The following is an 11,620-nucleotide window of genomic DNA, read 5'->3' as shown; positions in this document are numbered from 1 at the left end:
ACACACTTTTTCCTGTTCGGATGGGCCGTTTTGGCCCTACGGGAGGGACCACATCACAGACAGATCATGTACCAAAAGGGTAATGAGAGGTATCTCGCCGGATGCACATTGCTTGTATTCTAAAATCAGAAACGAATGGCTATGCTTTGTTGATCGGTTTACCTTCAAGCATGGTATGGTTTACGTGCCTAGCAGATGGCTGGAATACTCGATATGTTCTACACATTTAAGCCTCGCAAGCAACAAGGTAAGGAGGTATGCAAGAGAAGCAAGAGATGTCAGTAGCTGTGCAAGATGAGAAACTGCCAATACCTTTTCCGTCTCTGTCCAAACGGGTCGGGGACAAAACATCAAGCAGGGTAGATAGTTACCTACTTTAGGTACTTTGCCTAGTGCTAGCAAAATTGAGGTACCTAACTGTAGGTGAGAGCGTGTCGAGGGCGCCGCTCTCGGCTGCAGACCGGAACATCGTCACATTGACGCGAGGTGCCGCCCAACCAACCACACGGCTTCATAGTCTGCTGACATTATCTCCACCATCCAGAAGCCGCCAGACAAATCCAGCCCTGAAGCTTGCATCCCCACCTTTTACGACGTCCTGACGAGACATGCAACGCGGATTGAGGCGCTAGGAGAGGGACAATGTGATAACTCTGCCTTCACGTGGCACCCGCCCACGTCCCGCCCACCTTGACCGACTCCCCTCCCGGGTGCAGATAGATGACACCCTTCGTAATTGTCCGTCCTGGGGGCTATGTTGCACTCTGACCTCCTCTTCGATGCTCTGTTTGCCCACCGGCCACTCGTCTGATCGTCCAACCCAAGGACCCTTCTTCGTTTGCGGGCAACACCCAGACTTACACGGTGCCACCAAACGGACCCTTGCCAAGCATCATCACCGGGTGGCAGGGGTGTATCAGCACAGTGAGCACGGTGGGTTCTCGACCTGCAGCCTCTGGTCTACACGCCTGGCCGTTCTCACCAGCGGCCGGGGGCTACGTCAATCCTGACTGAAGTTGCTTGCTTGCCTGCATGGCCGCACCCGCCGGGTGACATTGTTACGCATGAGCTGTGCAGCCAAGAGCGCCTCTTGATCCTCACCGTGCCTGGGTTGCTACTTCTCTCCTTCATCCATCCAAGGCGGCTGCTGTGAGCCTACACGCCGCCATCGGTACATGCCCCATCCCGGCCGTTGGGCTGTCAGAGTTGGTGGCCTGCCTCCCGATACAACACATTCGCCTTAGCTCTCATATAAGTTGCTGTCCTCCATCTCTCTCCTACCTGCACCTGGAAGTCCACCTCCAACTCCTGTCATATCTATGCCTGCATAATCCAAATTTCATTCAGTATTTGTTACAAATTATATGCACACCGCCGATATGTCTTCGTCGGCACTGAGTGTCGAGACCCAAGTCGAGGAGCCTGACTTCGAGTCGAGCAAGATGACAGTCGTCTCTGCCAACACCGACGGCATCGGCCTCAACATGGTCATCCGCCAGGACCCCTTCTCAATCACCCTCGATGGCTCGGCCGTGGTGGCACTTGCCCTAGGAGTGGTTCTGGGCATGCATTATCTACAAAGGACGTTGTTCGAGTGTCTTCTTTTGCTCGTCCCCATCATCCTCCTCGTGCGCAACGACTACCTAAACTTCCTCAAGCTTGGCCCGGGCGGCACTCCTCCAACATTTGCGGGATATCTACGACTGGCGTGGTTCCGTCTGTTCGCACTACGGGATCCTTTCAGTCCTCCTGCCCCCGACCCTTCGCGGTCGCCTCAATCCGGCATCCTCAAGAACCTCCCCTACCGGCCTGGCCCTCGTCCGACGGTCGCTGGTCTGGCTCCGCAGCGCCAGCTTGACCAACACGCCCCCATGGATTGTTCCCGGAAGCTCAAGGCAGCAATCCAGACTGTCACACGCCATCATCCTCAGAAGCTGGGCACCGCAACGTCGTGCGTCGAGAAGCATGGCTTCGGACTCTTTGCCCGGCATCCTGTCAACGCTTTTGGCAATGGCGAGGTCTGTCACATTCACGATGTTGATCGCTCGATGCACATGAGCCTTCACCCCGACGATATCAAAGAGGTACTTCTAAAGGGTTGGGGCCAGCGGCATCCGCTCGCTGTGACGAAATGGGTGACCAGTCCTCTGCCGAATACATTTGTCTTGATCTATGCCCCCAGAGGTACGCACAGATAAGAATGACTCCTTTATTTGCTAGGGATATGATGCTAATGGACACATAGATGAATCCGACCTCAATATCATCTGCCAGATCATCGAAGCGGCAATCTGGTACACTATGAACCAGAAAGTCGAAATCGAGTTGCCTGTGAAGGCCTGATCCTCGAGACGGACTAACACTCTTTCTACAAGACAATGATGACAGAACAAAATCATAAATTACGTTTCTAATTTGAAAACTTATGCCAAGCGAGGAGTTTGGGTTTGCAAGATTAACGAGACTGTGTCGAATGAGGCGTCTAGAGGGTTTGCATTAGTTGCATTCATTTATAGTAATCTACATGGATTATGGACTTGTCATCCACCTCTCTGGAGCTCTAATACGCTCTTGTGATCAGTCAAGATCAACTCTCTTGAGTATCTTGGACTCAATCCTGGTACTGTGACTGATGTACAACAATTAACGATACAGCATATGATGTTTCTGGTGTCTGACCATGGACCCAGATGCCTTGCAGCGCTGACTGTATCTCTACCAACTGCTCGTCTTGGCAGCTTCAATCTCAACCAGAACACAAACACACACAAAACCTAATCGTGATCCTCTCCATGGTCGTCATTCATTTTGGACTTCTGATACTTCTCTTTGCCCGTGGCCAATGAAGCCTCCACCACTCTTCCATCAAAGTTCCGGCCGTCCATCAACCGGATACAGGCCTCCGCGGCCTCGGTCTTTTTGAACTTGACGCTCACTACACCCTCCTCCTCTTGGTCGTAGAGAATAACGTTGGTCACGTCACCCAGCTTGGCACACTCTTCTCGGATGTCCTCCTTGATCTCCAGCAGTGCTGCCGGATCCTCGTCGAGCTCCTGGAGCGTGAACATGTGCTTCAAGATGACCACCTTGTCCCACTTGGAGCTTCGGCTCTCCTGGTGTATCGTGGACGGCTCGTCATCGCTCCAGTCTGCCAGCTTGGCGTCAAGTTTCTGGGTCTTCTTGATGATCTTTTGCTTGTCAGCATGGTCTCCACGCCGTGCGCCGCCGCCATTTTTGCCCTTGCCGCCGCCGTTGTCTCCGCCGCCGCCCGCCGCGCCCTCGCCCTGGCCTTCGCCGCCGCCCTGGTCATAGTTCGTCTTCTTGTAGCTCGAGTCCGCCGCTTGCACCTTCATGCGCCCGCTGCTCTGGCCCGTCGGCGAGAACCGAAAGTCCGTGTCGTCGAGCAGCATGATGGCCATCTCGACCGACTGCGGCTTGAAGAAGACGATGAGCGCGTCGCCCTTGAAGTTGCCCTCGGCGTCCGTGTACAGCTTGACCCGCGGCCTGCCCGAGTCGATCTCCTCGGCGATGACGCCGCACTTGCGCGAGAAGAGCTCCGCGACCTCGTCGACCGTCGCATCGGCCGGCAGGCCCGTCACGTAGATGGCCGTGTTCTGCTTGGGGGCGGGCGGCGCGCGCTGTTGACGCTTGCCGCCACGTTGCCTGCCGTTTGCCTCGTCGTATCCATTGCCGCCGCCGTCCTGCTTCCTTTTGCGACCGTTGCTGTTACCGCCTCCCGCCCGGTTGTCGTCGTCCTCGTCGTAGCCAGCACTATGCGCCGCGGCGTAGGCTGCTTGCTGCGCCTCTATGAGGTCATCGTCTATGATGGGGATCCAGCGGCGGAGTCCCGTGTCAAACTCGTACTCTGTGCCGTCGTCCTGGACTGCAATGTACTTGTTCTCCAGGCGTGAGAAGGAGATGCGCTCATCGTGATCGAATTCTGAGATATCGGTCGGGAAGGACCAGACTTCTGCGACCGGCTCTGTCGGCGCGGTAGAGTCCGCCATTGCCGTAAGACACAAACAATATATGGTATGAAGTCTTGGTGCAGAAGAGAGGAAATCGCCTTGTTGAGATATTTGCAACGACTTTGCTCACATCAATTGGTACCTTGAAACCGCGGATGGGTGAAGCTCTGGGCTGCTGGATTGACAGCTGAAAGACGCTAAAGCTGCGCAAGGATTGGAAGGATTACAGTGGAGGGCAACTAATTGGAGCTTGGCTTGTGGTGGGGTTAGAGGACCGCACGGTGTCCGTTAGCGCACACACGGTATGTCCTCAGCGTTAAACCCATGGTGAGCATCTGGATGTCTGTTGACTTTGAAGTACCTATATCTTGATACCAAGATCCTCATTAGCCTGGCAAGTATCTGCAGATCCAAGATAGGACACAGGACCACTTTTTAACAGTAAACAATAATGCAATGGTTAATGCCATTAAGTAGTCTATTTTGACTGTTTCTATCGATGTTATTGAAAGAGCCTCGGTATGAAAGTGCTAATTACTCAGCCCAGGTCTATTTCTTCTTCCCCAAGGTGTATCTCCAGGATCACTTCTCTTGCACAGTCTTCTTCACCCCTTCAACGAAGGCTTTGACGGCATCACTGCCTCCTAGTGGCATAGTGCCTCCCCTGATGAAGCCGTTGTTTTCGACCTGGATACCCAGCGCGCTCGCCACAGCAGGCAATCCTCCATCTCGAAGAGCCATAGTGAGCGTGCCAAGGCTCTGATGGAATTGTGGGCTTCGTAGTACCCTCTTCAACAGTCGCTTCTTTTGGTCTAGATTCAGTGATGCCCTTGCATCGGAGACCTGCTCTCCCTGCTGGATGGCCTGGCCATTCTCGATATCGATTGTCTGCTTGAACAAGACCACAAACTGCTCTGGCAAGGCCTCAACGAGTCCGTTGACAACATCATCAGAAGCGCTCTCAATGATCGGGACAGTCACAGAGGTGTCTAGGAGATCGCTCAGGATTGGAAACCCCTTTGACTCTGCCTGCTGACCACCACCCAGATTTGACTGGCCCTGGAGCGAGGCGAGCAGGTTCCTTACTACCGCAGCGGCATCAGGAGTGGTTGAGCTTACCCTAGTGGCAGATTAGCATCATCGTTCTGAAGACGGGTCATATTGAGAGAAAAGCATCGATCGTCAGAAAGCAAAAACTCTGTTGTATGTCATACGCCATGTCTAGAAATACATAGGTAGGGTTTGACCCAATGCTTTTCTGTAACCGGCCCTTGCCTGGATAATTCTCGTCTGAGGGTGACGGTCCACGAGCTGCCTGATCAAGAAAGATGCAATGCTCCACAAACTCGATGCAATGGAAAAACACCTACGCTCTCGCGCCGTCTGCTCCTCCCTCTCGAGAATCTTCTCCCTCTTGGCGGATATCTCCACCAGTAGCATCGGGACCGGCTCCTCCAATGCTGCCCTCATGATGCTCGTTGGGGTTGCCACGGCCTTCGACGTCCTCCATAGTCTCGTCATCATCGTCGTCGCGTCTGCTGTCATCGGTGTTATTGATGACTTGGGCAAGCTCTCTGTTGACATCAACCTCCTCGCCCTGCAGAAGCTTGTTGACAATCTCGCCGATCTTCCTGTCGCGAGGGCTCAGCCAAGCGGGGTCGCCGCTTCGGCCTTGGGGCTTCGACTGCAGCCAGAAGAGATGTCGCTGTGAGGAGCCGGCGAACTTCAGGACGAAGATTCGGCCATTGGTCTTAGCAGTTGGTTGGTTGATGGCCTTGGACTCGTAGGGAACGAAGCTGCAGTCCGGAGGAACGATGACGAGATCCAGGTCGGGGTCGTCCAGAGGCTTGCTCCTTGAGCGCCAGCAGAAGTGAATCAGGTCTAGTGGGAAGTCGGTCAGTAAAAAGTTGTTTGACGATGTGACGAGCATACGTACCATCCTCGCTGTAGAGGTAGATATAGCCTGGCTCGGCCTCTGGCTTCACCTTGTATGGCCTGCTCGTCTCCTGGAATGTTTGTCAGCTATCAGGACGTGTGAATGGCGGACGGATCGCGTTTCTACTGACGTCAACCTGACATTGGCCGGCCTTGAACGTGATTATGGGGGTTATCGACATGTTGGTGGTCTCAGGGAAGGTCGGGTAAATGGAGAAGCGGAGTGCAGATGCTGGAAGCTTTTCTGCACAGGAGGGTTCGGATAGGTTGAGGATGCTCAGCCTTGTGATTGTCGAGATAGGTACGAGATGGAAGCTCTCAGACCTGACCCAGGATCTGCTTGTCTCAAAATGGTTTAGCTTTGGGAACCAGCTCAGGCCCCAGCTTTCTGACGTCTGCTTTTCTGGAGTGGCCAGACAAGTCGATGGCCGGACCGATGCCAGCTGCCGCACACTCGTGACTAGATTTCCGAGAATTCATCTCATTACATCACGTGATTAAAGACTCTGCACCTTCCCAGATCGGGGCTAGTTCGGGAGGGCTTTAAGCGACCTAATGCCAAATCTCCAACCCACGGCGCCCACACGAAATTTCTCGAAAATCGGGAAGCCAGCAATTCGACAATCGACGACTTTTCTTCGTTCTCCCAACAACCACCCAAGTCAGTCACCATGTCGGCGAAGACAGAGCCCACGAGCAAGAAGTTCGGTTCTTCGACCCGCGCGGTCCCTCACCACTCCCAGAAGGCCCAGAAGTGGTACCCTGCCGAGGATGACTCCGAGAAGAAGACGGTACGTTTCGGGATGCAAAATTCCAAGAGTGCCAGGCTCTACACTCGGCAAGCTGGCGATGGACATGCTCTGATTGTCTGCTCGCGGGAGGCGATTCTGGAGGCTGCGCCGTTGCGCTGCCGAGAACATGACTGAGAGGCATACATGGGGAGCCGGGCACAAAAGCAGGGTTCGACTGTTTTCGAATCACTGCTGTGAGCAGACAGCAGGACAATCGACCAGAGCTAGCTTGCTAGGAATATGTGGCCCAGGTGAACCTTTGATTCAGATTGCTAATTCGCGCCGAACAGACTCGCAAGGCCATCCGCGCTTGGGCTCCTCGCAAGACCCTCCAGCCGGGTACCGTCCTGATCCTCCTCGCTGGCCGATTCCGAGGCAAGCGCGTTGTCCTCCTCAAGACCCTCGACCAGGGTGTTCTCCTTGTCACCGGACCCTTCAAGATCAACGGTGTTCCCCTGCGGAGAGTCAACGCCCGCTATGTGATCGCCACATCGCAGAAGGTTGACCTGGCCGGTGTCGACCAGAAGAAGATTGAGGAGATCGCTCAGCCCAAGTACTTCACCGCTGAGAAGACCAAGGAGAAGGCCGGTGAGGAGGCTTTCTTCAAGCAGGGAGAGAAGCCCCAGGTACGAGCACCCATGCCCATTTCCGCACACAGCGTTGCAAGGGAGCGAGGACTGACAGCCGAGCAGAAGAAGCAGATCAGCAGCAGCCGGGCGGCGGACCAGAAGGCCATCGACAAGGCCCTCCTGGCCAACATCAAGAAGGTGGACATGCTCGCGAGCTACCTCGCCTCTTCCTTCAGCTTGCGCAAGGGTGACAAGCCCCACGAGATGAAGTGGTAGACGATCGGGGGGACGAAATTGGGGGTTATGCGAATAGCATTTGACTGGACGGTTGTGCGTGGGCTGGTTTTGACTTGGGCTTGGCCATTGCATTAGGACGTTGAAAGGTTACGGTCCATTCTGGCGTCTGTAATGAGGTTTTTTACAGTCAACAAAGATCATAAAATCCGGGTTCCCATGGGCTAGAGCCTCAAAGGAAGAAATCACACAAAACCAAAATCATTTCCTGTACAATGGTTTGGGCTTTTGACAGTGACTGGCATGTTCGATGATACTTGCAGATACTTGGCAGAGTATCAGTTGCGATTTCGGCATATCACAAGTAATATCGCCAAGTAACAGCACGATTAACGAGACTCTCCGGTTCAGTAATCTGAGTCTTTCTTCGTTCGTTGCCTTGGTTAGTCCTCGGCATTTCTCGTCCCAGGCTTGATCATGCACTTTACTGCTTGTGTAGGAACATGGGTGCTTGCGGTGAGATAACCCATTCTGGAACCCACACGTCGCCCACCCTCTATGTCGTTAAATGTATTCGTAACAGGAGAAAATACTTAACAATTTCCATCTGGAGCAAGCATTTTGGGACCCAGTCTCGAGAGACTGAATGTATGGCGTGTGCTCTGTGCTCCAGCCTGTGGCCCAAACGGCAAGGGGCGCCAGCAGTGCCCTGATTATAGCGGCGTTTCCTGTGAAATTCTCCAATCTTGAGACATCAACCCGGCAGTAACCCTCTGGAACCTTTGCTACCCGCACCTTCCTCAGTACATCCTTTGAGGCGGTCGTTCAAGCGCCGCTCATTCGTCGGAGCTCTCCTGCAGCCTTCCCTCGACTCCCCCGCTCCTTCAATGTGTGTCCCTCTCTCACCCCTCAGTCGTCGCTGCCTTCAAGCGCCGAGACTTTCTTCGTCCTACTTGTTTTCAAGACGCCCTACACTCACTTTGTGCCATCGTGTCCTACATTCCACCAGCCGCCGAACATTTCATGCAAGCATGACTCTAACAGCCCAGGAGCTAAGCAACTACTTGGCTGATGCCCCTCCTAGCGTCGTGAGACTTGAGATCAAGAAGCACTTCGACGCCTTGTCCGCCAAGCAGAAGCGCTATGCACACTTCATCAGCCAGTAGGAAAGCCCGCGCCTTGAGACACTGGTGTATTTGCTAAATAACGACCCTAGGGCCTCTTTCGCTGGCAGGCGTATAGTTCTCAGACAGGTCTCGCCAGAGGCTGAGTCCATCTATGATTTCATCATTGCCCTTCACAAGAGCACCGACGGGGACTGGAAAGCTCTTGGACAGAAGGCGGGTGTCTCTGAGGCCGACGTCACGTCTTTCCTTGAATACGCAGTCCAGTTCCTGGGGAACAGCGGTAACTACAAGAGCTTCGGCGATTCCAAATTCATCCCACGATGCAAGGAGAGCGATGTAGCTGCTCTGGCAGCCACCTCTCCCGATGCGGAACGCCACTACAAGGCCACCAACGGCGCAATATTTTCTACGGACAAGCCGGGCCTACTTCACCTAGGCTTCCCCGATGACGGGCATCTGACAACCTACTATCCCAACTCCCCAGATATCACCAGGGACGAGATATCCGCAATCTCCAAATGGATGGAATCCAAAGGCCTCCTGCCGGAGAACACCCGCTTACAGAAAGGTACCAGTGGTGTTTTCGAGCTTCTGATTGCATCCGGCCAGACCAATGTCCCGCAGAACGGCGGTGATATTGGCAAAGACACCGAGTTCCAGATTGAGGATGGTCCGCTGAATGGAAAGACCGTGAAGCTGGTCTACGGCGACTACTCCAAGGAAATGGCAGAGATCGCCAAAAACATCTCCAAGGCCGGCGACAATGCCGACAATGACACGGAGAAGGATATGCACACGGCCTATGCAAAGTCATTCGATGAAGGCTCCTTGCTGGCCTTCAAGGACAGCCAGAGATACTGGATTCGCGACAAGGGCCCAATGGTTGAGTGTAACATTGGATTCATAGAGACCTACAGGGATCCTGCGGGAACCAGGGGCGAATGGGAGGGCTTCGCTGCCATTGTGAACCAGGAGCGAACGAAGGCTTTCGCAGGGCTCGTTGCAGCTGCCCCTGGCCTTATTCCCATCCTTCCCTGGTCAAAGGATTTTGAGAAGGACAAATTCCTTTCCCCAGACTTTACTTCGCTCGAGGTTCTCACATTCTGCGGGTCCGGAATCCCGGCTGGCATCAACATTCCCAATTACGATGACATCCGGCAAACCGAGGGCTTCAAGAACGTTTCCCTAGGCAATGTACTCAGTGCCAAGGCTCCGAACGAGAAGATCCCGTTCATTCGGGACAGCGACCTGGAGCTGTATCAGAAATACCGCGACGCATCGTTTGAGGTGCAGGTCGGTCTACACGAGCTCACTGGACACGGATGCGGCAAGCTTCTCCAGGAGACCTCTCCGGGGCAGTTCAACTTTGACAAGGACCACCCTCCTATCAGCCCTCTGACGAACAAGCCAGTGACCACCTGGTACAAGCCGGGTCAGACCTGGGGATCCGTCTTCGGAGGCTTGGCTGGTGCGTATGAAGAGTGCCGCGCTGAACTGGTAGCCATGTTCCTGAGCTGCGAGTTTTCGGCTCTGAAGATCTTTGGTTACGGCGACGGCAATGTGGACATGGATGGCGAGGCTGGTGATGTCCTTTACGCCTCCTACCTGAGCATGGCGCGGGCTGGCCTGACGTCGGTCGAGTTCTGGGATCCCAAGGGCCAAAAATGGGGACAGCCCCATTGCCAGGCTAGATTCGCCATCCTTAGATGCTTCCTGGAAGCAGGTGACGACTTTTGCAAGCTTGTGTACAAGAACGATGACTTATCAGACCTGACCATTCACTTGGACCGCTCAAAGATCCTGACTACGGGTCGCAAGGGTAAGCTAGCTTCGCATTCGATCTGGTTTGAATCACTATGCTAACAAGCACATAACAGCTGTCGGTGATTTCCTGCAGAAGCTGCACATCTACAAGTCGACCGCCGACGTCGAGGCTGGCACTGCCTTCTTCGCTGACAAGATGTCCAAGGTTGGGCTCGAATACTGGGGAACTACAGTCCGAGACGTGGTGCTCAAGAACAAGCAGCCCAGGAAGGTCTTCGTGCAGGCCAACACGTATCTCGATGAGGCAACTGGTGAAGTCACCTGCAAGGAGTACGAGCCGACACTTGAGGGTATGATTCAGAGCTGGGCGGACCGTGAGGTCTGATTTGTCAGGTTTTTGGTGCGTCCACTTGGACAGCATGTCCAGCGAACAGGACAAAAAAAGAGGTAGAGACAATACTTGATCGAATCGAGATCGCCGGTCCCTTTCTGCGAGTAGATGAGCTTGCGTGTGTAGTGAGTTGTGGCCGATTTGTTGTCACAATGAGAGGCTGCAAGCTTGGGTTTTCATTCGTGCCAAGACGGTCTGTCGTCTCTCATAATGACAAGTCCTTTGCAAGGACTCTCTTGCGGTTACCCCGACCAGCTCCAACATCAGCAGCCTTATGAGATACTCACCGACGGGAGAGTCTCTTCTCGTGTAGCTGAGCCTTTTTGCTGTTCCCGGCGGCGGTGTGACTCCACAGTGCAGTTCTGCAGGTGCCAGGATGTCAGCCACACTAACGGGACAGCCTTCCGGAAGCCTGCCGGCTTATCCACATGGGTTACCACCATGTTGGCTACTGGCTCCCTCCTCACCAGAATGCATGCAGTGCCAAGTGTGATGGGACTTGGTTGGGGCCAAGAACAGGTCCGGACATGGACGGGACACAATTGTCCCATCCATGCATCACCAACAGGCAGCCCTATCTCTTGATATGGTCGATTCACGGACCCAACAAGTACCACCTTGGTACGCAGTAGTGTCCGTCTTACCTGGGAGGGTTGGCACCTTACTCTTTACGAGGTAGAGTGCATCGGGGCATGCAGGAAGCCGGGGAGACGGGGACGAGAGGTCACCTGCCGGTACCAGATTGCTAGGGGGCGCGGGGCCTTGTGCATGCCTAGAATATGCCCGTGCATGCTCTCGTGACAACCCCAGACAACTCACAAAATGCAGGTTTCTGTAAGAG

General features: G+C 54.2%; 5 protein-coding genes across 5 annotated transcripts; 3 read left to right on the top strand and 2 right to left on the bottom strand.

The window, feature by feature from the left end:
* Positions 1–1,379: 1,379 nt before the first annotated feature.
* E0L32_000660 (uncharacterized protein) lies at positions 1,380–2,343 on the top strand (the record flags this gene model as incomplete). The annotated part of the gene is made up of 2 exons (XM_031141257.1): positions 1,380–2,184; positions 2,246–2,343. The coding sequence occupies 2 exons, from the start codon at positions 1,380–1,382 to the stop codon at positions 2,341–2,343; spliced, it is 903 nt and encodes a 300-aa protein (XP_030995977.1).
* A 431-nt stretch (positions 2,344–2,774) lies between these two features.
* Positions 2,775–4,007, bottom strand: E0L32_000659 (uncharacterized protein; the record flags this gene model as incomplete). The annotated part of the gene is made up of 1 exon (XM_031141246.1): positions 2,775–4,007. One exon carries the CDS (start codon positions 4,005–4,007, stop codon positions 2,775–2,777), a length of 1,233 nt encoding a protein of 410 aa, XP_030995976.1.
* A 543-nt stretch (positions 4,008–4,550) lies between these two features.
* E0L32_000658 (uncharacterized protein) lies at positions 4,551–6,085 on the bottom strand (the record flags this gene model as incomplete). Its single annotated transcript, XM_031141235.1, has 4 exons — positions 4,551–5,088; positions 5,339–5,849; positions 5,905–5,974; positions 6,035–6,085. The coding sequence occupies 4 exons, from the start codon at positions 6,083–6,085 to the stop codon at positions 4,551–4,553; spliced, it is 1,170 nt and encodes a 389-aa protein (XP_030995975.1).
* Positions 6,086–6,574: 489 nt separating this feature from the next.
* On the top strand, positions 6,575–7,539 carry E0L32_000657 (uncharacterized protein; the record flags this gene model as incomplete). Its single annotated transcript, XM_031141223.1, has 2 exons — positions 6,575–6,694; positions 6,985–7,539. The coding sequence occupies 2 exons, from the start codon at positions 6,575–6,577 to the stop codon at positions 7,537–7,539; spliced, it is 675 nt and encodes a 224-aa protein (XP_030995974.1).
* Positions 7,540–8,528: 989 nt separating this feature from the next.
* E0L32_000656 (uncharacterized protein) lies at positions 8,529–10,773 on the top strand (the record flags this gene model as incomplete). The annotated part of the gene is made up of 3 exons (XM_031141212.1): positions 8,529–8,659; positions 8,714–10,443; positions 10,502–10,773. The coding sequence occupies 3 exons, from the start codon at positions 8,529–8,531 to the stop codon at positions 10,771–10,773; spliced, it is 2,133 nt and encodes a 710-aa protein (XP_030995973.1).
* Positions 10,774–11,620: the final 847 nt, after the last annotated feature.

Source organism: Thyridium curvatum (genome assembly GCF_004353045.1).
Source record: "Thyridium curvatum strain D216 chromosome Unknown NODE_2_length_892811_cov_85.036431, whole genome shotgun sequence".
NCBI lineage: Eukaryota > Fungi > Ascomycota > Sordariomycetes > Thyridiales > Thyridiaceae > Thyridium > Thyridium curvatum.
This window is presented reverse-complemented; position numbering and strand designations above follow the sequence as displayed.